Source organism: Pleurodeles waltl, chromosome 1_2, assembly GCF_031143425.1.
Source record: "Pleurodeles waltl isolate 20211129_DDA chromosome 1_2, aPleWal1.hap1.20221129, whole genome shotgun sequence".
NCBI lineage: Eukaryota > Metazoa > Chordata > Amphibia > Caudata > Salamandridae > Pleurodeles > Pleurodeles waltl.
The window spans coordinates 1,350,574,807-1,350,599,550 of record NC_090437.1 but is presented as its reverse complement, the minus strand read 5'-3'; the positions used below and the strand labels follow the sequence as shown (position 1 = coordinate 1,350,599,550).

The 24,744-nt window shown below is 50.6% G+C and overlaps 1 protein-coding gene across 3 annotated transcripts in view; it reads left to right on the top strand.

Moving 5' to 3' along the window:
- ARHGEF39 (Rho guanine nucleotide exchange factor 39) overlaps positions 1-11,779 on the top strand; it is a 75,629-nt gene extending 63,850 nt beyond the window's left edge. For 2 of the 3 annotated variants that reach the window (XM_069205766.1, XM_069205767.1), the window contains exons 12-13: positions 5,745-5,872; positions 11,148-11,779. In XM_069205766.1, coding sequence (XP_069061867.1) covers positions 5,745-5,872; positions 11,148-11,220 — 201 coding nt within the window. In that variant the 3' untranslated portion in view covers positions 11,221-11,779. The remainder of the gene's footprint in view (positions 1-5,744; positions 5,873-11,147) is intronic. The other variant, XM_069205768.1, reaches the window with a different exon arrangement.
- Positions 11,780-24,744: the final 12,965 nt, after the last annotated feature.

Below are 24,744 nucleotides of genomic sequence, written 5' to 3'. Positions count from 1 at the left end.
CAAATTACATTGGCATACTGGAACACCCTTATAATTCCCTAGTATATGGTACTGAGGTACCCAGGGTATTGGGGTCCCAGGAGATCCCTATGGGCTGCAGCATTTCTTTTGCCACCCATAGGGAGCTCTGACAATTCTTACACAGCCATTTACCACTGCACTTAAGTAACTTATAAGTCACCTATATGTCTAACCTTTACCTGGTAAAGGTTAGGTGCAAAGTTACTTAGTGTGTGGGCACCCTGGCACTAGCCAAGGTGCCCCCACATTGTTCAGGGCAAATTCCCCGGACTTTGTGAGTGCGGGGACACCATTACACACGTGCACTACACATAGGTCACTACCTATGTGTAGCTTCACAATGGTAACTCCGAATATGGCCATGTAACATGTCTAAGATCATGGAATTGTCATCCCAATGCCATTCTGGCATTGGGGAGACAATTCCATGATCCCCCGAGTCCCCCGATCCCCCGAGTCTCTAGCTCAGACCCGGGTACTGCCAAACTACCTTTCCCGGGGTTTTACTGCAGCTGCTGCTGCTGCCAACCCCTCAGACAGGTTTCTGCCCTCCTGGGGTCCAGCCAGGCTTGGCCCAGGAAGGCAGAACAAAGGACTTCCTCAGAGAGAGGGTGTTACACCCTCTCCCTTTGGAAAAAAGGTGTCAGGGCTGGGGAGGAGTAGCCTCCCCCAGCCTCCGGAAATGCTTTGATGGGCACAGATGGTGCCCATCTCTGCATAAGCCAGTCTGCACCGGTTCAGGGATCCCTCAGCCCTGCTCTGGCGCGAAACTGGACAAAGGAAAGGGGAGTGACCACTCCCCTGACCTGCACCTCCCCTGGGAGGTGCCCAGAGCTCCTCCAGTGTGCTCCAGACCTCTGCCATCTTGGAAGCAGAGGTTTGGCACACTGGACTACTCTGAGTGGCCAGTGCCAGCAGGTGACGTCAGAGACTCCTTCTGATAATCTCCTTCAGGTGTTGCTAGCCTATCCTCTCTTCTAAGTAGCCAAACCTCCTTTTCTGGCTATTTATGGTCTCTGCTTTGGGGAATTCCTTAGATAACGAATGCAAGAGCTCATCAGAGTTCCTTCTGCCAAGGAATCGACTGCTGACCGCGCTGGAAGCCTGCAAAACTGCAACAAAGTAGCAAAGACGACTACTGCGACCTTGTAACGCTGATCCTGCCGCCTTCTCAACTGTTTTCCTGGTGGTGCATGCTGTGGGAGTAGTCTGCCTCCTCTCTGCACTAGAAGCTCCGAAGAAATCTCCAGTGGGTCGACGGAATCTTCCCCCTGCAACCGCAGGCACCAAAGAACTGCATCACCGGTCCTCTGGGTCTCCTCTCAGCACGACGAGCGAGGTCCCTTGAACTCAGCAACTCTGTCCAAGTGACTCCCACAGTCCAGTGACTCTTCAGTCCAAGTTTGGTGGAGGTAAGTCCTTGCCTCCCCACGCTAGACTGCATTGCCGGGAACCGCGTGTTTTGCAGCTACTCCGGCTCCTGTGCTTCCAGGATTTCCTTTGTGCACAGCCAAGCCTGGGTCCCCGGCACTCTAACCTGCAGTGCACGACCTCCTGAGTTGTCCTCCGGCGTCGTGGGACCCTCTTTTGTGAATTCGGGTGAGCTCCGGTTCACTCCACTTCGTAGTGCCTGTTCCGGCACTTCTGCGGGTGCTGTTTGCTTCTGAGTGGGCTCTTTGTCTTGCTGGACGCCCCCTCTGTCTCCTCACGCAATTGGCGACATCCTGGTCCCTCCTGGGCCACAGCAGCATCCAAAAACCGTAACCGCGACCCTTGCCGCTAGCAAGGCTTGTTTGCGGTCTTTCTGCACGGAAACACCTCTGCACGACTCTTCACGACGTGGGGGGTCCATCCTCCAAAGGGGAAGTTTCTAGCCCTTGTCGTTCTTGCAGAATCCACAGCTTCTACCATCCGGTGGCAGCTTCTTTGCACCCACAGCTGGCATTTCCTGGGCATCTGCCCACTCCCGACTTGATCGTGACTCTTGGACTTGGTCCCCTTGTTCCACAGGTACTCTCGTCAGGAAATCCATTGTTGTTGCATTGCTGGTGTTGGTCTTTCCTGCAGAATTCCCCTATCACGACTTCTGTGCTCTTTGGGGAACTTATGTGCACTTTGCACCCACTTTTTAGGGTCTTGGGGTGGGCTATTTTTCTAACCCTCACTGTTTTCTTACAGTCCCAGCGACCCTCTACAAGGTCGCATAGGTTTGGGGTCCATTCGTGGTTCGCATTCCACTTCTAGAGTATATGGTTTTTGTTGCCCCTATCCCTATGTGTCCCCATTGCATTCAATTGTGACTATACATTTTTTGCACTGTTTTCTAAGACTATACTGCATATTTTTGGTATTGTGTACATATAACTTGTGTATATTTGCTATCCTCATACTGAGGGTACACTCTAAGATACTTTGGCATATTGTCATAAAAATAAAGTACCTTTATTTTTAGTATAACTGTGTATTGTGTTTTCTTATGATATTGTGCAAGTGACACTTGTGGTACTGTAGGAGCTTCACACGTCTCCTAGTTCAGCCTAAGCTGCTCTGCTAAGCTACCATTATCTATCAGCCTAAGCTGCTAGACACCCTATACACTAATAAGGGATAACTGGGCCTGGTGCAAGGTGCAAGTACCCCTTGGTACTCACTACAAGCCAGTCCAGCCTCCTACAGTTAACCCCCACTTTTTGCATGATGTTTGATGTAGCCTAGACGTTGTAGTGCCCAGGGACCCTGCTAACCTGGTTCCAGGCCAGAGCTCTTTCCCTAAAACTGTTGTGATGCATTGGCACAATTGGATAGACTCTTAACTACCACTATAAGTCCCTAGTAAATGGATACTATGGGTAGGCCCCTAAAGGCAGCAGTACTGATTGTGCCACCCTCTAGGGCCATGCATCCAGATGCACCCAGCACTGCCAATATACACGAAAAGGCGCCAAATCCTGCCTGCTGCACCCAGGACCCGTCAATCACCGCTGCAGAGTGCAGAGAAGCTGGACACTGGACTACCCTCAAGAGACCCAGAGGACCTCCAGGCTTCACCAATCGCCCAAGAACTCCCTCCAGAGTGGAGGTGCCACTCTGCAACAACCAGCATTCTGGTGAGGGTCACTTCCCTGACTGGCTGATATCTCCCAAACTGCATGTCGCAGCCGGACCCGACGACACACAGACGACCACAAGGGCAAACCCTACAAGTGTGCCACGTTTGGTGGCACTGCACCCTCTAGTGGCCAGACCCGTACCAGTACCCTGGGTACTGGTCAGCTGATGTTGAACACCAGGAAAACCAGCCCGTCCAGAGCTGCAAAAGGGCCAGGAGGAATCTCTAGTCGAGGGACTTCAAGAACACCCAGGACCGCCAGCCAGAGTGCACCCATTGTCCTATAAGGGACCTACCTCAAGATCCAAAGGGCTCCTTTGTGCACAGCCTCTGACTCAGCGATTTGCTCTGCACACGGCCGCCCTGTGCCCTTCAACGAAGAACCAGCTGTTCCCCAAGGGTCCTTCACGCCTTGCAACCTCGACACTCCAAGGGGACCCCAAGGCACCACCTTTAAATCTGCAAGAACAGACCTTTTCCAAGTGGTCCCCCACAGTGGCTTTGCATCAGCTCCAGAGACGTTTTCCCGCTGCTCCTGCCGGAACCAGGAGCCGCTCATCTTCTCCAGCTGGCACAGTTTGCCCACCGACGACCTCGACCAACCTGCAGAAGCGGAACTTGGTAAACTGTGTGATTTTAAATGAATTTTTAAAGTTGTCTTCCCATTGATTACTATGGTGTGTAATTACGCACAGAAAGACTGCATTTATTAAAACTTCAAAAATTCATATCTTCAAAAGTACTTAACTAAATTTTGATAATCTTGGTCTTAAAATGTATATACTAATCTGAAGTACTTTTATAAATTGGTCTTGAGTCATTCCTCCGAATGTGTGAGTGGCATGATTGATGCCATGAGTGGGAAAAATGCTTTTCACTTCTCCAAGATTTGCCCAACAGTTCGACCAAGCTACCTTAAATATTAGAGCATTAAGTGATCTAGTTTTTACCTCTGGAAACCAACGTGTGGTTGCCCGGACCCTGGCACGGTGTGCTGAGCTTTACATTATACATAGAGGGCCAGCCTCCGACCTCAGCACACGCTCCAGAGGTGCCCAGTCCATGCAGCTGGGCACCAACGTGTGGTTGCCTGGACCCCCGGCACAGTGTACCTAGCTTAGCACACTACATCATGGGCTCGCCTCCTACCTCGCACACGCTCCAGAGGTGCCCGGTCCATGCAGCTGGGCACCAACGTGTGGTTGCCCGGACCCTGGCACGGTGTGCTGAGCTTTACACACTACTTAGAGGGCCAGCCTCCGACCTCGGCACACGCTCCAGAGGTGCCCCAGTCCATGCAGCTTGGACCCCCTGCACAGCTTACCTAGCTTAGCAAACTACATAGAGGGCCAGCCTCCTACCTTGGCACACGCTCCAGAGGTGCCCAGTCCATGCAGCTGGGCACCAACATGTGGTTGCCCGGACCCTCTGCACAGTGTACCTAGCTTAGCAAACTACATAGAGGGCCAGCCTCCTACCTCGGCACACGCTCCAGAGGTGCCCCACTCCATGCAGCTGGGCACCAACGTATGTTTGCCTGGACCCCCTGCACAGTGTACCTAGCTTAGCAAACTACATAGAGGGCCAGCCTCCTACCTCGGCACACGCTCCAGAGGTGCCCCAGTCCATGCAGCTGGGCACCAACGTGTGTTTGCCTGGAACCCTGCACAGTGTACCTAGCTTAGCAAACTACATAGAGGGCCAGCCTCCTACCTTGGCACACGCTCCAGAGGTGCCCAGTCCATGCAGCTGGGCACCAACGTATGTTTGCCTGGACCCCCTGCACAGTGTACCTAGCTTAGCACACTACATCGTGGGCTCGCCTCCTACCTCACACACGCTCCAGAGGTGCCCAGTCCATGCAGCTGGGCACCAACGTGTGTTTGCCTAGAACCCTGCACAGTGTACCTAGCTTAGCACACTACATAGAGGGCTCACCTCCTACCTCGGCACACGCTCCAGAGGTGCCCAGTCCATGCAGCTGGGCACTTCTTCCTTCTCCACAATAGTAACCTCATGGAAGACACTTTGGTGTTGTCACAGTTGAAGATCCTGTGTCGAGTCCGCACGGCTAGCGGTGCCAGCGCCCGTGATCTCTAGTTAGTGTTACAGAGGGGGCACCACACGAAGAGACCTAACCCTTTGGTCTGTGCTTATCCATATTCAAGAGATGTGCCACCCTGTACCTGCATGTGTGTACAAGAGCCTTCTGCAGCTATTCCAGACAAATGAAATGCTCTAAATAACTGTTGTAGCATCTAAAACCTTAACGACAGATCTGCCCAGACTATCAGCCTTTTCAGATCACAGCGTCTGATGCTGTGTGCGGTGGGAGGTTGGTAATATCTGCTCATCTCTGCTCCATCTCTCTAACTTTCATTCTACCACAGTAAAGAGACTGAGGGAATTCATGGGACTGAGGGGGTTTGGAATGTCAAGCTCTGATCTCAAAATCTATCCCTCTAGGAACATGGTCACTCGAGGCTTATGTAAATTGTAGGGGTATGGGGGACACGTCTGCTGCTCTGGGGAACACACAACCTGTGTTTAAAAACTGTCTCTACTTCATCTGTGTTTATAGGTTTCACTAACTTGATTTATTCTCATTTCACAGAATAAAGATGCTTTACATGACCAAGGCGTATCTCACCCAGTGCCCTGCCAACCTTGGTGTCCATCTGTATCCGAAGAGACACTGCCGAAGAAAGCCAAGCTGTGTGAGATCAACAACCCAACCCTCAGGTACAGCAGGTCAACAGAAGCAGTGCAGGTTGTGAGCAGAGTATGCTGTCAGCATCAGCAAAACCACTGCACGAGCAGAGCATAGGGTCCGTTTTCACCGGGTCACTACAGAACGAGGACGGTCAGTGCATCCGGTCAGTATCTGAAGGTCACTACAGGACGAGGGCGGTGCATGCGGTCAGTATCTGAAGGTCACTAGAGGGCGAGGGCGGTGCGTCCGGTCAGTATATGGAGGTCACTACAAAATGAGGGCAGTGCGTCCGGTCAGTATCTGGAGGTCACTACAGGACAAGGGCGGTGCATCCGGTTAGTGTCTGAAGGTCACTACAGGGCGAGGGCGGTGCATCCGGTCAGTATCTGAAGGTCATTACAGGATGAGGGTGGTCAGTATCTGGAGGTCACTACAGGATGTGGGCGGTGCGTCCGGTCAGGTTCATCCGGTCAGTATCTGAAGGTCACTACAGGTTGAGGGCGGTGCATCCGGTCAGTATCTGAAGGTCACTGCAGAACGAGGGCAGTGCGTCCGGTCAGTATCTGGAGATCACTACAGGACGAGGGCAGTGCATCCGGTCAGTATATGAAGGTCACTACAGGGTGAGGGCGGTGTGTGAGAAAGTAGCCTCTTTCTAGCCTTGTTACCCCCACTTTTGGCCTGTTTGTGAGTGTATGTCAGGGTGTTTTCACTGTTTCACTGGGATCCTGCTAGCCAGGGCCCAGTGCTCATAGTGAAAACCCTATGTTTTCAGTATGTTTGTTATGTGTCACTGGGACCCTGCTAGTCAGGACCCCAGTGCTCATAAGTTTGTGGCCTATATGTATGTGTTCCCTGTGTGGTGCCTAACTGTCTCACTAAGGCTCTGCTAATCAGAACCTCAGTGGTTATGCTCTCTCATTTCTTTCAAATTGTCACTAACAGGCTAGTGACCAATTTTACCAATTTACATTGGCTTACTGGAACACCCTTATAATTCCCTAGTATATGGTACTGAGGTACCCAGGGTATTGGGGTTCCAGGAGATCCCTATGGGCTGCAGCATTTCTTTTGCCACCCATAGGGAGCTCTGACAATTCTTACACAGGCCTGCCACTGCAGCCTGAGTGAAATAACATCCACGTTATTTCACAGCCATTTTACACTGCACTTAAGTAACTTATAAGTCACCTATATGTCTAACCTTTACCTGGTAAAGGTTAGGTGCAAAGTTACTTAGTGTGAGGGCACCCTGGCACTAGCCAAGGTGCCCCCACATTGTTCAGGGCCAATTCCCTGAACTTTGTGAGTGCGGGGACACCATTACACGCGTGCACTACATATAGGTCACTACCTATATGTAGCTTCACAATGGTAACTCCGAATATGGCCATGTAACATGTCTAAGATCATGGAATTGCCCCCTCTATGCCATCCTGGCATTGTTGGCACAATCCCATGATCCCAGTGGTCTGTAGCACAGACCCTGGTACTGCCAAACTGCCTTTTCAGGAGTTTCACTGCAGCTGCTGCTGCTGCCAACCCCTCAGACAGGTTTCTGCCCCCCTGGGGTCAAGCCAGGCTTGTCCCAGGATGGCAGAACAAAGGACTTCCTCTGAGAGAGGGTGTTACACCCTCTCCCTTTGGAAAATGGTGTGAAGGCAGGGGAGGAGTAGCCTCCCCCAGCCTCTGGAAATGCTTTCTTGGACACAGATGTGCCCAATTCTGCATAAGCCAGTTTCCACCGGTTCAGGGACCCCTTAGCCCCTGCTCTGGCGCGAAACTGGACAAAGGAAAGGGGAGTGACCACTCCCCTGACCTGCACCTCCCCTGGGAGGTGTCCAGAGCTCCTCCAGTGTGCTCCAGACCTCTGCCATCTTGGAAACAGAGGTGCTGCCAGCACACTGGACTGCTCTGAGTGGCCAGTGCCACCAGGTGACGTCAGAGACTCCTTCTGATAGGCTCCTTCAGGTGTTAGTAGCCTATCCTCTCTCCTAAGTAGCCAAACCCTCTTTTCTGGCTATTTAGGGTCTCTGTCTCTGGGGAAACTTTAGATAACGAATGCAAGAGCTCATCAGAGTTCTTCTGCATCTCTCTCTTCACCTTCTGCCAAGGAATCGACTGCTGACCGCGCTGGAAGCCTGCAAAACTGCAACAAAGTAGCTAAGACGACTACTGCAACTCTGTAACGCTGATCCCTGCCGCCTTCTCGACTGTTTTCCTGCTTGTGCATGCTGTGGGGGTAGTCTGCCTCCTCTCTGCACCAGAAGCTCCGAAGAAATCTCCCGTGGGTCGACGGAATCTTCCCCCTGCTACCGCAGGCACAAAAAAGCTGCATGACCGGTCCCTTGGGTCTCCTCTCAGCACGACGAGCGAGGTCCCTCGAATCCAGCAACTCTGTCCAAGTGACTCCCACAGTCCAGTGACTCTTCAGTCCAAGTTTGGTGGAGGTAAGTCCTTGCCTCCCCACGCCAGACTGCATTGTTGGAAACTGCGTCTTTTGCAAATACTCCGGCTTCCGTGCACTTCCGGCGGAAATCCTTTGTGCACCGCCAAGCCTGGGTCCACGGCACTCTAACCTGCATTGCACGACTTTCTAAGTTGGTCTCCGGCGACGTGGGACTCCTTTGTGCAACTTCGGCGAGCACCGTTTCACGCATCCTCGTAGTGCCTGTTTCTGGCACTTCTCTGGGTGCTACCTGCTTCAAAGAGGGCTCCTTGTCTTGCTCGACGTCCCTTCTCTCTCCTGGTCCAATTTGCGACCTCCTGGTCCCTCCTGGGCTTCAGCAGCGTCCGAAAACGCTAACCGCACGATTTGCAACTAGCAAGGCTTGTTGGCGTTCTTTCGGCGGGAAAACACTTCTGCACGACTCTCCACGGCGAGAGGGATCCGTCCACCAAAGGGGAAGTCTCTAGCCCTTTTCGTTCCTGCAGAAACCGCAGCTTCTTCTGTCCAGTAGAAGCTTCTTTGCACCCGCAGCTGGCATTTCCTGGGCATCTGCCCATCTCCGACTTGCTTGTGACTTTTGGACTTGGTCCCCTTGTTCCACAGGTACCCTAGATTGGAAATCCACAGTTGTTGCATTGTTGGTTGGTGTCTTTCCTGCATTATTCCTCTAACACGACTCTTTTGTCCTTAGGGGAACTTTAGTGCACTTTGCACTCACTTTTCAGGGTCTTGGGGAGGGCTATTTTTCTAACCCTCACTATTTTCTAATAGTCCCAGCGACCCTCTACAAGGTCACATAGGTTTGGAGTCCATTCGTGGTTCACATTCCACTTTTGGAGTATATGGTTTGTGTTGCCCCTATCCCTATGTGTCCCCATTGCATCCTATTGTAACTATACATTGTTTGCACTGTTTTCTAAGACTATACTGCAAATTTTTGGTATTGTGTACATATAACTTGTGTATAATTGCTATCCTCATACTGAGGGTACTCACTGAGATACTTTGGCATATTGTCATAAAAATAAAGTACCTTTATTTTTAGTATAACTGTGTATTGTGTTTTCTTATGATATTGTGCAAGTGACACTTGTGGTACTGTAGTAGCTTCACACGTCTCCTAGTTCAGCCTAAGCTGCTCTGCTAAGCTACCATTATCTATCAGCCTAAGCTGCTAGACACCCTATACACTAATAAGGGATAACTCGGCCTGGTGCAAGGTGCAAGTACCCCTTGGTACTCACTACAAGCCAGTCCAGCCTCCTACACGGTGCATCCAGTCAGTGTCAGGAGGTCACTACAGGACGAGGGTGGTACATCCGGTCATTATCTGGAGGCCACTACAGGACGAGGGTGGTGCGTCCGGTCAGTATCTGGAGGCCACTACAGGACGAGGGTGGTGCGTGTGGTCAGTATCTGAAGGTCACCACAGGATGAGAGCGGTGCATCCGGTCAGTATATGAAGGTCACTACAGGATGAGGGCGGTACATCTGGTCAGTATCTGGAGGCCACTACAGGACTAGGGAGGTGCATGCGGTCAGTATCTGAGGGTCACTACAGGACGAGGGTGGTGCATCCGGTCAGTCTCTGAGGGTCACTACAGGACGAGGGCGGTGCATCCGGTCAGTATCTGAGGGTCACTACAGGATGAGGGCGGTGCATCCGGTCAGTATCTGAGGGTCACTACAGGACGAGGGTGGTGCATCCGGTCAGTATCTGAGGGTCACTACAGGACGAGGGTGGTGCATCCGGTCAGTATCTAAGGGTCACTACAGGACACGGCGGTGCGTCCGGTCAGTATCTGAGGGTCACTACAGGACAGGGCGGTGCGTCCGGTCAGTATCTGAGGGTCCCTACAGGACGAGGGCGGTGCGTCCGGTCAGTATCTTAAGGTCTCTGCAGGATGAGGGTGGTGCGTCCGGTCAGTATCTGAGGGTCACTACAGGGTGTGGGCGGTGCATCCGGTCAGTATCTGAAGCTCACTGCACTACAAGGGACACATCCACCATAAAGTATTTAGTCGCAAAGCAAACGTACACGTGGTCGGGTCGTTGGGATGGTGTGAAGGAGAGCCACTGCTTTGAAGTGTCACCGAACCAGTGGTTAACCTGCTCTCTTTCAGGCCAACGAGGCTGTCCTACAGGAAGCCCTTTAAAAGTATGCCACGGGCTTCCCACATACATTTAACGTGTATACCCTTTGCCTGTCACAAGGCAATGCTACTCAAGCTGCAAAATATATTAAATACACTGTTTTGCCACAAATGGGTCTGTTAGAAATTGGGTTTCTGGCTGTCAGAGTATGCACCCTGTCCAAGTAGGGACCACAGTCCTAGTCATTTTGATTTTACATAACACGCGATGGCACTTGATCGAGTCATCCTGTTAAGCAGCACTTGCTTCCATGTGCCCTCCGAACTGAGATGTGGTTAGATCACGTGTCTAGTGTTAGGACTTGCTGAGGATTAGATGGTGGTCAGATATATCATATAAAACAATATAATCTTAAGAAGGTCTATTATTTTTCACATCGCTGTATTTAAAAGTTTTCTTTCTTGGGAAAGTGTTTTAAATCCTGCACATAGGCAAACACACTTAATGCATGTGCATCCACTTAAAAAACTTTTTAAGGCTTCTGTTAAGTAACCTTTCATTTTCTGGATTGAGTCTGACACCTGGAAATATTTCAGAAGATGTGGTATCTGCAAGAAAAATGAGTATCTATCTGAAAGTGTTTTTGAAGTGAACTTGTTTGGGTTTCTGGTTTGACTTTGCTGCAGTGTTGGCCTCACGGGTGCTGCTTGTATAATCTGACTTGAATCACATATTTTCTCACGTTGCTTTCCCATTTACAGGTTTCAGGGGGACACTGGAGCACCTGCCCCTTCCTCTGGGGATAAGACTGGGGGCAGCTGTGTGATCCTTTGATGGTTCCCCTGGCTTCTCCTGACCAGTGTGCAACAACCACTACTGTGCAGACGCAGCAGGGATGCCCAAACTTGGACCAGAGCCCTGTTCTATATGAAGGACTGCCCCGTCTCGCTGCTACACTCAAGCATCCCCCGAAGAGCTTGACTATGTAACTGTTTAAGAGAGGGACTCCGAGGCTGGTGCTGCTGTCCTCAGACACTCCTGCCCTCATCATGCCTAGATTGTTCTGATCCCTCTGTTCTGTCTTGTGATCTCAACTGGCCTCTCGCTTCTGTTGCACTCACTCACCCAGCCTCTGATATCCAAAGTGAAACCTGCCCTGCTCTTTCGCTGGGAGAAACATTACCTGAAGTACAAAGTGATTTGCACGTCTCATTAGAGAAGAATGTTTTTAATCAGGGATTGAATTGATGTGTTTCTTTTTTAATGTGCATTCTGCTGTGTGTTTTTTAAATTCTTGTGTTTTAACACGGCTGGTCTGTTTCTTTGTGCAAGATTCCTACCCCTCCTTGGCTGGACTCCAGAGTGGGGATTAAAGCAGAGAAATAAAAGCAAAGAGGAGTTTGGATGTTTTTATGTGAAATGGTTTCTAAGGGGCTGCATGAGTGTCGCGTGTGCTGTGTGACATGTCGTGCTCTTTGATGTCTGTCATGTGCTCTGTGACATATCGCATGTGCTCTGTGACATCTGTCATGCTGTGACGTCTTGCATGCTCTCTGTGACGTCTCACGTGTGCTCTGTGACATGTCGTGCTCTGTGACATCTGTCATACTGTGATGTCTTGCGTATGCTCTGTGACGTCTCGCGTGTGCTCTATGGCATCAGTCATGTGCTCTGTGATGTCTCTTGTGTGCTCTGTGATGTCTGGCGTGTGCTCTGTGACGTCTGGCGTGTGATTTCTCGCGTGTGCTCTGTGACTTCTAGCGTGTGCTGTTGATCCACAGTCTAGATGACAGGCAGTCTAGTGTCGGGGTACACATGGGACAACACCTGATTTGGGTCGAAGAGTTCGTGTTTCTGCTCCTGCTGCATCCCCACAGGGGTCTGTAGTTAAAATAGGTAGGTTTGACCACTGACTTTGTGTTTCACCACTGTGCATATTAGTTGTTCAGTGTTCACCATTTTCAGATTACATTTTGTATTCAGTTTAGCTGCCTATTGGCATTATTGTGGCGTTAGACACTGCAGTTGAGACATTTCAGATGAGCTGTTTTTTTCCACATGGTAAACTAAGCTTGTGTTTTTCGTATTTTCTCTTACCAAACACAATAGCATAATAAAGCACATATTTTATTGTTTTCTTCAGTGCAGGAAACAGGTTGGCCTTGGAAGGGGAGTCTTGAAATGTTGGCCATTTTTCAACGTTTTTCTTCCAACTCTGACCTAGAGTAGCCAGCATGTTTGAATATTTCCATCTGGGAGGGAGGGGCCTTCTAGAGGGTTTGTTCCGTGGTTGTTTAAGATATAAAATGGTGGTCCTGCTCAGTAGCAAGGGAATTTCCGAGACCTCGGTCAGAATTGGACCTCAAATGCCTGAGACAGACACTTGTCCCGTGAGGGTGGATATCTCTTTCTCGCAGTTGAACAGGGGGTCGTCTTCTTGCTGGCATGAGAAAGATGAAGAGCTTTGCAGGCCCTACAGTGATGAATTTTGACTTTAGCCTTTACTTTGCAATTATGCTATAATATAATCACATATATTTGCTGTGAACATTGCAGTTGAGAATCACTTCGATATATTTTCTTTTCATTGCTGTGACTATTTTTAAACGTGTGCCTCCAACCTACTAATCTCCTTTCTCAGGAACCTCGTGGTTAAGTAATAATAAATGTCTTCTTTGAACTAAGAAGTGCATTCCAGAGATTTTTGTCAGCTCGGTCATTAGTGAAAGCAAAACAGGGTCTCACTGGCCGGGTGCTGAACAGGTCTTCAAAGTAGAAATATGGGATACGTTTAAGGTAGTACTCAGAGTAAACTTAATGTCAAACCAGCCCTGACCCAGCAACCTCCCAATAGACAATCTCCCCAGAGGGACAGCTCAAGACTCCCCAAAGGGGATGCATGCACCCCACTTTCCTAAACACATCTATGAGGAGGGCAGGGATCAGAATCAGAATCATTAACATTTATAAAGCGCGCTACTCACCCGTGCGGGTCTCAAGGCGCTAGGGCGGAAAGGGGGGGTTATCGCTGCTCGAACAGCCAAGTCTTTAGGAGTCTCCGGAAAGCGGAGTGGTCCTGGGTGGTCCTGAGGCTGGTGGGGAGGGAGTTCCAGGTCTTGGCCGCCAGGAAGGAGAAAGATCTCCCACCCGCCGTGGAGCGGCGGGTGCGAGGGACGGCAGCAAGTGCGAGGCCAGCGGAGCGGAGGGGGCGGGTGGGGACGTAGAAGCTGAGGCGTCTGTTGAGGTATTCCGGTCCCTTGTTGTGGAGGGCTTTGTGTGCGTGGGTGAGAAGACGGAAGGTGATCCTTTTGCTGACTGGGAGCCAATGCAGGTGTCTCAGGTGTGCGGAGATGTGGCTGTTGCGGGGTACGTCGAGGATGAGGCGGGCCGAGGTGTTTTGGATGCGTTGCAGGCGGTTTTGGAGTTTGGCTGTGGTCCCGGCGTAGAGGGTGTTGCCGTAGTCCAGGCGGCTCGTGACGAGGGCGTGGGTCGCGGTTTTTCTGGTGTCGGCGGGGATCCAGCGGAAGATCTTACGGAGCATGCGGAGAGTGAGGAAGCAGGCGGAGGACACAGCGTTGACTTGCTTGGTCATGGTGAGAAGAGGGTCCAAGATGAAGCCGAGGTTGCGGGCGTGGTCTGCGGGGGTCGGTGCGGTGCCGAGGGCCGTGGGCCACCAGGAGTCGTCCCAGGCGGACGGGGTGTTGCCGAGGATGAGGACTTCCGTTTTTTCAGAGTTCAGCTTTAGGCGGCTGAGCCTCATCCAATCTGCGACGTCCTTCATACCCTCTTGTAGGTTGGTCTTGGCGCTGGCGGGGTCCTTGGTGAGGGAGAGTACAAGTTGGGTGTCGTCGGCGTAGGAGGTGATGATGATGTCGTGCTTGCGTACGATGTCGGCGAGGGGGCTCATGTAGACATTGAAGAGTGTCGGGCTGAGCGATGAGCCTTGAGGTACGCCGCAGATGATCTTGGTGGGTTCTGAGCGAAACGGAGGGAGGTAAACTCTTTGGGAGCGGTTAGCGAGGAAGGAGGCGATCCAGTCCAGGGCCTGGCCTTGGATCCCGGTGGAGCGTAGGCGGGTGATTAGGGTGCGGTGACAGACGGTGTCAAAGGCAGCCGAGAGGTCGAGGAGAATGAGGGCGACTGTTTCACCGTTGTCCATCAGGGTTCTGATGTCGTCTGTGACTGAGATGAGGGCGGTTTCCGTGCTGTGGTTGGTTCGGAATCCGGTTTGTGAAGGGTCGAGCAGGTTGTTGTCTTCCAGGAAGGTGGTCAGCTGTTTGTTGACGGTCTTTTCTATTACCTTGGCTGGGAAAGGTAGAAGAGAGATGGGGCGGAAGTTTTTCAGGTCGCTTGGGTCAGCCGTAGGTTTCTTTAGTAGGGCGTTGACTTCAGCGTGCTTCCAGCATTCGGGGAAGGTAGCAGAAGAAAAAGAAGAGTTGATGACGGTCTGGAGGTGCGGGGCGATGATGTCGTCGGCTTTGTTAAAGATGAAGTGCGGGCAGGGGTCCGAAGGGGCGCCGGAGTGGATAGAGTTCATGATGGATTTGGTTTCTTCCGTGTTGATGTGGGTCCAGTTGTTGAGGGTGATGTCCGGGGAAGCGGGTTCAGTGGTGTATGGTTGGGTCTGGTGTCCGAAGCTGTCGTGGAGGTCGCTGATCTTGCGATGGAAGAAAGTGGCGAGGGATTCGCACAAATCCTGTGAGGGCGTGACGGCGTTGGCGCTGGTGCTGGGGTTGGAGAACTCTTTGACGATGCTGAAGAGTTCTCTGCTGTTGTGGCTGTTTTTGTCTAGTCTGTCGGTGAAAAAGTTCCTTTTGGCAGTGCGGATCAGGTGGTGGTGTTCGCGTGTAGCGTTCTTGAGGGCGGTCATGTTGTCAGCGGTGTGGTCCTTGCGCCAGGCCTTCTCAAGGGCACGACAAGTTTTCTTTGATTCTTTGAGGGTGTCAGAGAACCAGAGAGGTTTTTTGGTGTTGGTCTGTCGATGCGTGCGTTTGAGGGGAGCAAGGTTGTCAGCGCAGTTGGAGATCCAGTTTGTGAGGTTGAGAGCTGCGTCGTTGGGGTCGGTGGTGAGGGTGGGTTGGTTGGCGGCGAGAGCGGAGAAGAGTTGCTCTTCAGGGATCTTGTTCCACTGTCGATGAGGGATGGGTTGAGTGCGGAGGTGGGAGGTCTCGCGTCGGAATGTGAAGTGGACGCAGCTGTGGTCGGTCCAGTGTAGGGCAGAGGTGTGGCTGAAGAAGACGTGTTTGCTGGCGGAGAAGATAGGGTCGAGCGTGTGTCCGGCGATGTGGGTGGCGGTGTTCACCAGTTGTTTGAGGCCGAGGTTGGCGAGGTTGTCGAGCAGGGTGGTGGTGTTGGGGTCGTTGTTTTGTTCCAGATGGAAGTTGAGGTCGCCTAGGAGGATGTAGTCCGGTGAGGCGAGGGCGTGCGGGGAGATGAAGTCGGCGATGGCGTCGCTGAAAGAGGCGCGAGGTCCGGGAGGACGGTAGACGAGGGATCCTCTGAGGGTGGTCCTTGGGTCGGTGCGAATCTGAAAATGCAGGTGTTCAGCAGCGAGGGGGGGGGTCTTCGGTGGAGGTGGTGACGCTGATGGAGTCTTTGAAGATGATGGCGACACCTCCTCCTACTTGGTTGGTGCGGTCTTTTCTGGAGATCTTGTAGCCTTCGGGGATGGCGGTAGCGATGTCTGGAGCAGAGGAGGCGTTCATCCATGTCTCTGTGATGAAGGCGACGTCTGGGGCTGTGGAGTCCAGGAGGTCCCAAAGTTCAACGGCGTGCTTGTGGACGGAACGAGCGTTGATCAGGATGCACTTGAGGTGGTTGATGGCGCGTGGGCTTGTGGTCGTGGAGCAGAGTGAAGCAGAGTGAAGCCAAAACCGCTTGTGCACACAGCAGAAGAGAGAGCGTTGTGTGGAAAACTTACAAATGAGAAGTGCCAAGAGGCTTTTATTAATCCGTTTATTCACCAGATTTTTGAAATCCGCAAGTTGATCAGCTGGAAGTGGTTCTTCATCAGATGAACGGCTCTGCTGCGAAGGATTAAGTGCTCGAGTCCACAGGACGCTTGTGTAGTGCGCGGATACAATCCCTCACCGGCCCAAGGAGGATGATGGGCCTGGGTCAGGGGCTGAAGGAAAGAGGGCAGCCGTGGTCTTGGAATCGAGGAGCTCAGCTGAGATTTCATGGGAAGGTGCATTACCTGAAGGTGATAGCTGTGTCAACCCACAGCAAAAACTGGGTGCTTTGCACTACATCAGGTGCATCAGTACATCCCAGGTCCTGTTAGCTCTCGCATAAAATGTGGAGTTGTTTCTTTTTTGCAGGAAACAAACTCACCAAACCGCTACTATTTATCTGCTGAAGGAAGGATGAATTAAATGAGCCTATACTTCAAATGGATCTGACATTTAGTAAAAATCATTTAATTTGAGCTGCCTCAGTCTCTCTATTATAACTGCTATTATTGACCAATCTGGAGCCGTAATTTGAGATGAAATAGACGGCACCGGCATGTCGTTCAATCGTCCTTGATTGTAATTTAACAAAGTCTGCCATCTGCAACACAGGCAAGTAGTCAGACTTTCTAAGTCAGTTGGAAGAGAACTCACGCAGGGCTTTATCATGGAACAATGTTTTAGTGCAAATACATCATCTGAAGAGTAGGAGATTATGTGGACCAATCTAATTTCTGAGTCAAGCGATACAGGGGTTCTGGCGACTTTCAGGTGCAGATGGGCTTACCTTTGGTGCACCCGCTGCACGTCCATGCCAGTGTAGGAAAATGTTCTCTTTCTTGCCATGGTTACCCCCATTTTTCTGCCTGTTGTCAGTATATTTGACTGTGTTTACTGGGTTACTGCTAGCTAGGGCCCCAGTAACTGCTCTCTCCTCTAAATTGTACCTTTTTCTTCCCACAATCAGCATACTGGTCCCTCCATATAAGTCCTTAGTATATGGGACCTAGGTACCATGAGCATTGGGGTTCCAGGGCATCCCTATGGGCAGCAGTAGTTATTCTGCCACCCATAGGGAGCCCATGCAAAGGGTTCTGCAGGCCTGCCATTGCAGTCTGCGTAAACTGGGTTCATGCACCCTTTCACTACAGGTCACCGTACCAGGTCACTGTAAGTCACCCCTATAGCAGACTCAGCCCAGAGGGCAGGGTGCAGGTACCCATGTGTGAAGGCACCCCTGCATGAGCAGAGGTACCCCCACAAACTCCAGGCCCATTTTCCTGGACTTCGTGAGTGCGGGGACGTCCTTTTACATGTGTCCTGCACATAGGTCACTGCCTGTGTCCAGCTACATAATGACAACTCCGAACCTGGGCATGTTTGGTATCAAACATGTCGGAATCATACCCCAATACTGTTGCAAGTATTGGAAGTATGATTCCATGCATTCTGGGGCTCCTTATAGGACCCCCAGCATTGCTGCCACCAGTCTTACAGGGTTTTCCTGAGCAGCCTGCGCTGCTGCCACCACGCAGACAGGTTTCTGCCCTCCTGCTGGTTGAGAAGCTCCAGCCCAGGAAGGCAGAACAAAGGATTTCCTCAGAGAGAGGGTGTTACACCCTTTCCCTTTGGAAATAGGTGTAACTGGCTTGGGAGGGTAGCCTCCCCGAGCCACTAGAAATGCTTTGAAGGGCACATTTGGTGCCCTCCTTGCATAAACCAGTCTATACCGGTTCGGAGACCCCCAGTCCCTGCTCTGGCGTGAAACTGGACAATGGAAAGGGGAGTGACCACTCCCCTGTCCAGCGCCACCCCAAGGGTGGTGCTCAGAGCTCTTCCAGAGGGTTCCAGGCTTCTGCCATCTTGATGCCAAGGTTGGCAGGGAACTCTGGGAGCACCTCATTGGCCAGGCAGGTGATATCAGTGCCCCCTCCTGATAGGTGCTTAACTGGTTAGGTGACCAATTCCCCTTTCAGGGCTATTTAGGGTCTCGGATTCGGCTTGCAGGACTCCTCTGCAACCTCTGCTTCGACTTCTGGCCTCTGGAGCCGCGACTGGACCCTTTAGGTACCTACAAGCTGCAGATCCACAAGGACTACTCTTCTGCAATATTTTATCCAGATTTCCTGCCAGCTTTGCAGCATTTCCCCTGCCGTGCATCCTTAGAAGATTGCTACTCTTCCGCCTGCACAAGAAGAAGGAATTTCCCTTGTGGTGAAGGCATCACTCCCCTCTAACCACAGGTGCCTGGCTGCAACGACGACCGTTCACGTGGAGCTCCCCTCATCCTGAGTAGCGTGTGTGCTGCATCACGGGTGGTGGTCTGGAGAGTCTCCCTTGGTCCTCTCTACCAGCTGTTGCACTTTGGTGGGGGTAAGTCCATTCCATTCCACACAAGACAGCACCCCCGTGCACTGCGTCCTTTGCTGCTGCCAAGGCTAGTTTGCTCCACTTCCAAGGGGATCTTCAGGCGACGTGTAGCTCCAGCCCCCAGCACTCCCTCCTACAACTCCTGGGCCTCTGCGTGGTTTTCTGGTGACGTGGGAGCAACTTCTGTGGTACTGCGTGGTCTGCTTCAGCGACTTCTGTGTCCAGTCCTGTGGTACACTTGTGGGTGCTGCCCCTGCTCCCTTGGACCTTCAGGTGACGTGGAGGATCCCCTGTGACTCCCCCTCCTAGGTTTCTTTTGTCAAGGCTTGTTGGTGGAATTCCTGATCCGACAGAAATCTTCTTTCCAGCATGGGCCTCCGCATGCATCCACCAGGAACGTGTCTTTGACTTGTGGGCTGCAGTGCTGACCTGTTCTTCACCGTGGACCAACTCCTGAATCTTCAGTGTGGTGGGTAGGGGGCTCCTGCCCCCACTAGACTGTATTGTGCCTTCTGGACTTGGTCCCCTCTCCACAGGTCTTTCTTCAGGAATCCACTGCTGGTTTTCTTGCAGCCTTCTCTGAGTGTCTTCTTTTCCTCCTTTTGTGTGGTTTGTGGAAAATCCAGTGTTTTACTCCTGCATTCCTGGTCGCTGCGCGGGGGGGAAATTCTGTGGTAGTTACCTTTGTGGTTCTAATACCCCTAGCTCCCTTCTACACATCTTAATTACCAAGGTGGGGGTACCTTGTTTGCATTCCATTTTATTTTTTTTAGTATATGGTTTGTGCTCCTCCTAGAGTCACTATTGGTTATTACTGTTTACACTGTTTTCTAACCTTTTCTATGCCGATTTCTGATTGCTAGTGTATATATTTAGTGTATTATCTCCTAAGAGTGGGGTCACCTGTCTAGTAATTTGTGGTGATTTGTTCTAAAATAAAAGTACCTTTATTTTTGCACAACTGAATCTTTTTCTTTCATGTGAGTGCTGTGTGACTACAGTGGTATTGCATGAGCTTTGCATGTCTCCTAGATAAGTCTTGGCTGCTCATCTACAGCCACCCCTAGATAACCTGGCTTCTAGGCACTGGCTACACTACACTGAGAAGGGATACTTGGACGTGGCATAGGTACCCACCACACACCAGGCCAGCTTCCTGCAGCCTGCTTTTCTTTTTAAACAGGTCCCGGATAGAGCAGCTAGTTTGCAACCGGAAGTGAGTAAAATCACTCCAGGTCTCTCCACAACAATCAGAAAACTCTGTGGTGGACCGGAGAGTGAGGGGCGAACAAATTAAGTAAACACCTTTAAAACAGAATTAATGCAACAATATCTCAAGTTTGGTAAAGCTCTTTAGCACAGCAGTAACTATGTGGACCGGCTGCCACTTACGGAGATGTAGCAGCTCAGAGCTGTGTCTGCCCGGTACTCTTAGTTGAGTGAAGATGTCATATTAGGAAGCTAATAAACAGTTTGGGTCTTCGACCTCCAGAGCCGGTCACTGAATGCATGAACCCCACAAAGAGTTCTCCTAATGTCAGTTTTGATAAGTTTTTGATGATGTTTGAAAAACGATTTGAGCGTGTACTCCCGTTGGAGCATCGAGTAGCGTTCAGTCAATCTCCTAAGAGTGTCCATTTTGGTTCCTCCAATAGCAGGAATGTATTATCCTCTCATTACACACGAGCAAGCGTCGGTTGCCACCGAGTCCTCTCTGGCCCCCCTATCTTCTTGTAATGTTGACTATTTGACTCTCTGAAGAGTGAGGTTGCAGCCCTGTTACTCGTCTGCATGAGTCACAAGCATCAAATGCACTTTAATCGTGTTTGAAGTGAGCATCTGGAGGTCGAGTGTGTTCAACAGATTTTTTCCCCTTTAGCCTCATTTTACTGCTTTTAAGGAGACAAGTAACTGGCGTATGATTTGTAACATATTAAGCTCAGGACGTGTATATGTGCCCTCGAGGCGCCCCTCCAAGCGCTATACGGCAACGGTAAACACAATGCTGCACACGCTCGAGCCACAAACGCAAACTGAAATGTGAGTTCCGCCCTCAATTACGTGACAATTCATATTACAATGGTCACTGCTTAGCCGAAAATAAAACATACTAACAAATAAACAACTTGTTAAGAGACTCAAACGCACCCAACAGGAACCGTTGATCACACGACAACCATCGAAGGTCAAACACACCAGAGGCTGGTGTGCACAGGCACCAGGGCCTGAGGCTCTATATACCAGACTCCTTGCAGCGCTGATAAAACAAAGGTACATGATGTACACGCCTGCTCACAATCGCTTTCAAAATCTAAAGCAACGCGGAGCACTGCGTGAATAGAGCCTTCCCATCCACCGTGCAGGAACAACAAATATATATATATGCAGAAAAAAGCCTAAATGCACACAGGTAGAGGGTTACAAGTAATGGGGTGCTGCTCTATGGCAGTTAAATGAAAAGGAGGTTCAAATAGGAACGGGTAACCTCTTAGAAGTAAGGATTCTTAACCCCTTCGCTGCCAGGCCTTTTCCCCTCCTGTGCCGAGCCTTTTTTTTGGCTATTTGGGGCAGTTCGCGCTTAGGCCCTCATAACTTTCTCTTCACATAAGCTGCCCAAGCCAAACTTGCGTCCTTTTTTTCCAACATCCTAGGGATTCTAGAGGTACCCAGACTTTGTGGGTTCCCCAGAAGGAGGCCAAGAAATTAGCCAAAATACAGTAAAAATTTCGTTTTTTCCCAAAAAATGGGACAAAGGGGCTGCAGAAGAAGGCTTGTGGTTTTTTACCTGAAAATGGCATCAACAAAGGGTGTGCTGTGCTAAAATCACCAGATTTCAGCAACAGGCAGACTTGAATCAGAAAACCCAATTTTTCAACACAATTTTAACATTTTACTGGGACATACCCCATTTTTACGACTTTTTGTGCTTTCAGCCTCCTTCCAGTCAGTGACAGAAATGGGCATGAAACCAATGCTGGATCCCAGAAACTGAAACATTTCTGAAAAGTAGACAGAATTCTGAATTCAGCAAGGGGTAATTTGTGTACATCCTACAAGGGTTTCCTACAGAAAATAACAACTGGAAAAAAATAATATTGAAATTGGGGTGAAAAAAACATAAATTTTTCTCTACGTTTTACTCTGTAACTTTTTCCTGCAATGTCAGATTTTCGAAAGCAATATACCGTTACGTCTGCTGGACTCTTCTGGTTGCGGGGATATATAGGGCTTGTAGGTTCATCAAGAACTCTAGGTACCCAGAGCCAATAAATGAGCTGCACCCTGCAGTGGGTCTTCATTCTATATCAGATATACAGCAATTAATTTGCTGAAATATAAAGAGTGAAAAATAGCTATCAAGAAAACCTTTGTATTTCCTAAATGGGCACAAGATAAGGTGTTGAGGAGCAGTGGTTATTTGCACATCTCTGAATTCCGGGGTGCCCATACTAGCATGTGAATTACAGGGCATTTCTCAAATAGACGTCTTTTTTACACACTGTATTACATTTGGAAGGGAAAAATGTAGAGAAAGACAAGGGGCAATAACACTTGTTTTGCTATTCTATGTTCCCCCAAGTCTCCCGATAAAAATGATACCTCAGTTGTGTGGGTAGGCCTAGCGCCCGCGACAGGAAATGCCCCAAAACGCAAAGTGGACACATCACATTTTTTTAAAGAAAACAGAGGTGTTTTTTGCAAAGTGCCTACCTGTAGATTTTGGCCTCTAGCTCAGCTGGCACCTAGGGAAACCTACCAAACCTGTGCATCTTTAAAAACTAGAGACCTAGGGGAATCCAAGATGGGGTGACTTGTGGGGCTCTGACCAGGTTCTGTTGCCCAGAATCCTTTGCAAACCTAAAAATTTGGCTAGAAAAACACATTTTCCTCACATTTCGGTGACAAAAAGTTCTGGAATCAGAGAGGAGCCACAAATTTCCTTCCACCCAGCGTTCCCCCAAGTCTCCCGATAAAAATAATACCTCACTTGTGTGGGTAGGCCTAGCGCCCGCGACACAAAATGCCCCAAAACGCAACGTGGACACATCACATTTTTTTAAAGAAAACAGAGGTGTTTTTTGCAAAGTGCCTACCTGTAGATTTTGGCCTCTAGCTCAGCCGGCACCAAGGGAAACCTACCAAACCTGTGCATTTTTGAAAACTAGAGACCTAGGGGAATCCAAGATGGGGTGACTTGTGGGGCTCTGACCAGGTTCTGTTACCCAGAATCCTTTGCAAACCTCAAAATTTGGCTAAAAAACACATTTCCCTCCTATTTTGGTGACAGAAAGTTCTGGAATCAGAGAGGAGCCACAAATTTCCTTCCACCCAGCGTTCCCCCAAGTCTCCAGATAAAAATGGTACCTCACTTGTGTGGGTAGGCCTAGCGCCCACGAAAGGAAATGGCTCAAAACACAACGTGGACACATCACATTTTTTCACAGAAAACAGAGGTGTTTTTTGCAAAGTGCCTACCTGTGGATTTTGGCCTCTAGCTCAGCCGGCCCCAGGGGGGGCAGAAATGGCCTAAAATAAATTTCCCACCCCCTCCCTCCCCCCCGGGAGCGATCCTTGCCTACGGGGTCGCTCCCCCTGTGTGACATTGGCACCAAAAAAAAAATCCCCGGTGCCTAGTGGTTTCTGCCCCCTTGGGGGCAGATTGACCTAAAATCGGCCAATCTGGCCCCAAGGGGGGCAGAAATGGTCTAAATACAATTTGCCCCCCAGGGGAGCGACCCTTGCCTAATGGGTCGCTCCCCATCTCTAAAAAAACAAACAAACAAAAAAAAACACACAAATCTTTTTTGCCCTGGTGCTTAGTGGTTTCTGCCCCCTTGGGGGCAGATTGACCTAAAATCGGCCAATCTGACCCCAAGGGGGGCAGAAATGGTCTAAATACAATTTGCCCCCCAGGGGAGCGGCCCTTGCCTAATGTGTCGCTCCCCATCTCTAAAAAAACAAAGAAAAAAAAAAACACAAAAAAAAAATTTGCCCTGGCGCCTAGAGGTTTCTGCACCCCAACACCCCCCCACCCCCCCACCCCCCGGAAGCGACCCTTGCTTACGGGGTCGCTCTGCCTGCGTGACATTGGTGCCCAAAAAAAAAATCCCCGGTGCCTAGTGGTTTCTGCCCCCCTTGGGGGCAGATTGGCTTTTCAAAAATCGGCCGATCTGCCCCCAAAGGGGGCAGAAATGGCCTAAATACAATTTTCTCCTCCAGGGGAGCGACCCTTGTCCAAGGGGTTGCTCGCCATCTGTAAAACAAAAAAACAAAAAAAAAAATCCCTGGTGCCTAGTGGTTTCGCAGATCGGCCTAATCAAAATAGGCTGATCTACCCCCCAGGGGGGGCAGAAATGGCCTAAAATAACCCCCCCTCCCCCAGGGGAGCGACCCTTGCCTAAGAGGTCGCTCCCCTTGCGTGAAATTCACGTAAAAAAAAAAACTCCCTGGTGTCTAGTGGTTTCTGCCCCCCTTGGGGGCAGATTGGCCTATTTTGATGAGGCCAATCTGCCCCCAAGGGGGGCAGAAATGGCCTAAATATAATTTACCCCCTAGGGGAGCGACCCTTGCCTAAGGGGTCGCTCCCCACACCTAAAACAAGAAAGTAAACAAAAAAAATTATCCCTGGTGCCTAGAGGTTTCTGCCCTTTCTGGGAGTGACCCTTGCCCAAGGGGTCCCTCCCTTATGTCCATTAAAAAAAAAAAAAAAAAACCATCCCTGGTGTCTAGTGGGCGTTTCAGAAGCCGGATTGCAAGCAATCCGGCTTTTGAAACGCTTGGAGAGACTTCAAAGGGAAGGAAATACATTTCCTTCCCTTTGAATCCTCTCCGGGCCTCCCCCATTTCTCTTTCGATCGCGCTGGAAGCTGAGCTTCCAGCGCGATGGGGGAGGCTCTGTGACTGTCAGCGCGCGCTCACGCGCTGACGTCACTGGGGGGGGGGGGTCGGAGGTGGAAGGGGAAGGGCTTCCCCTTCCATCCCTGACTTGGGGGGGTGGAGGGGTACCCCACAGAGGGAGCGCTAGCGCTCCCTCTGG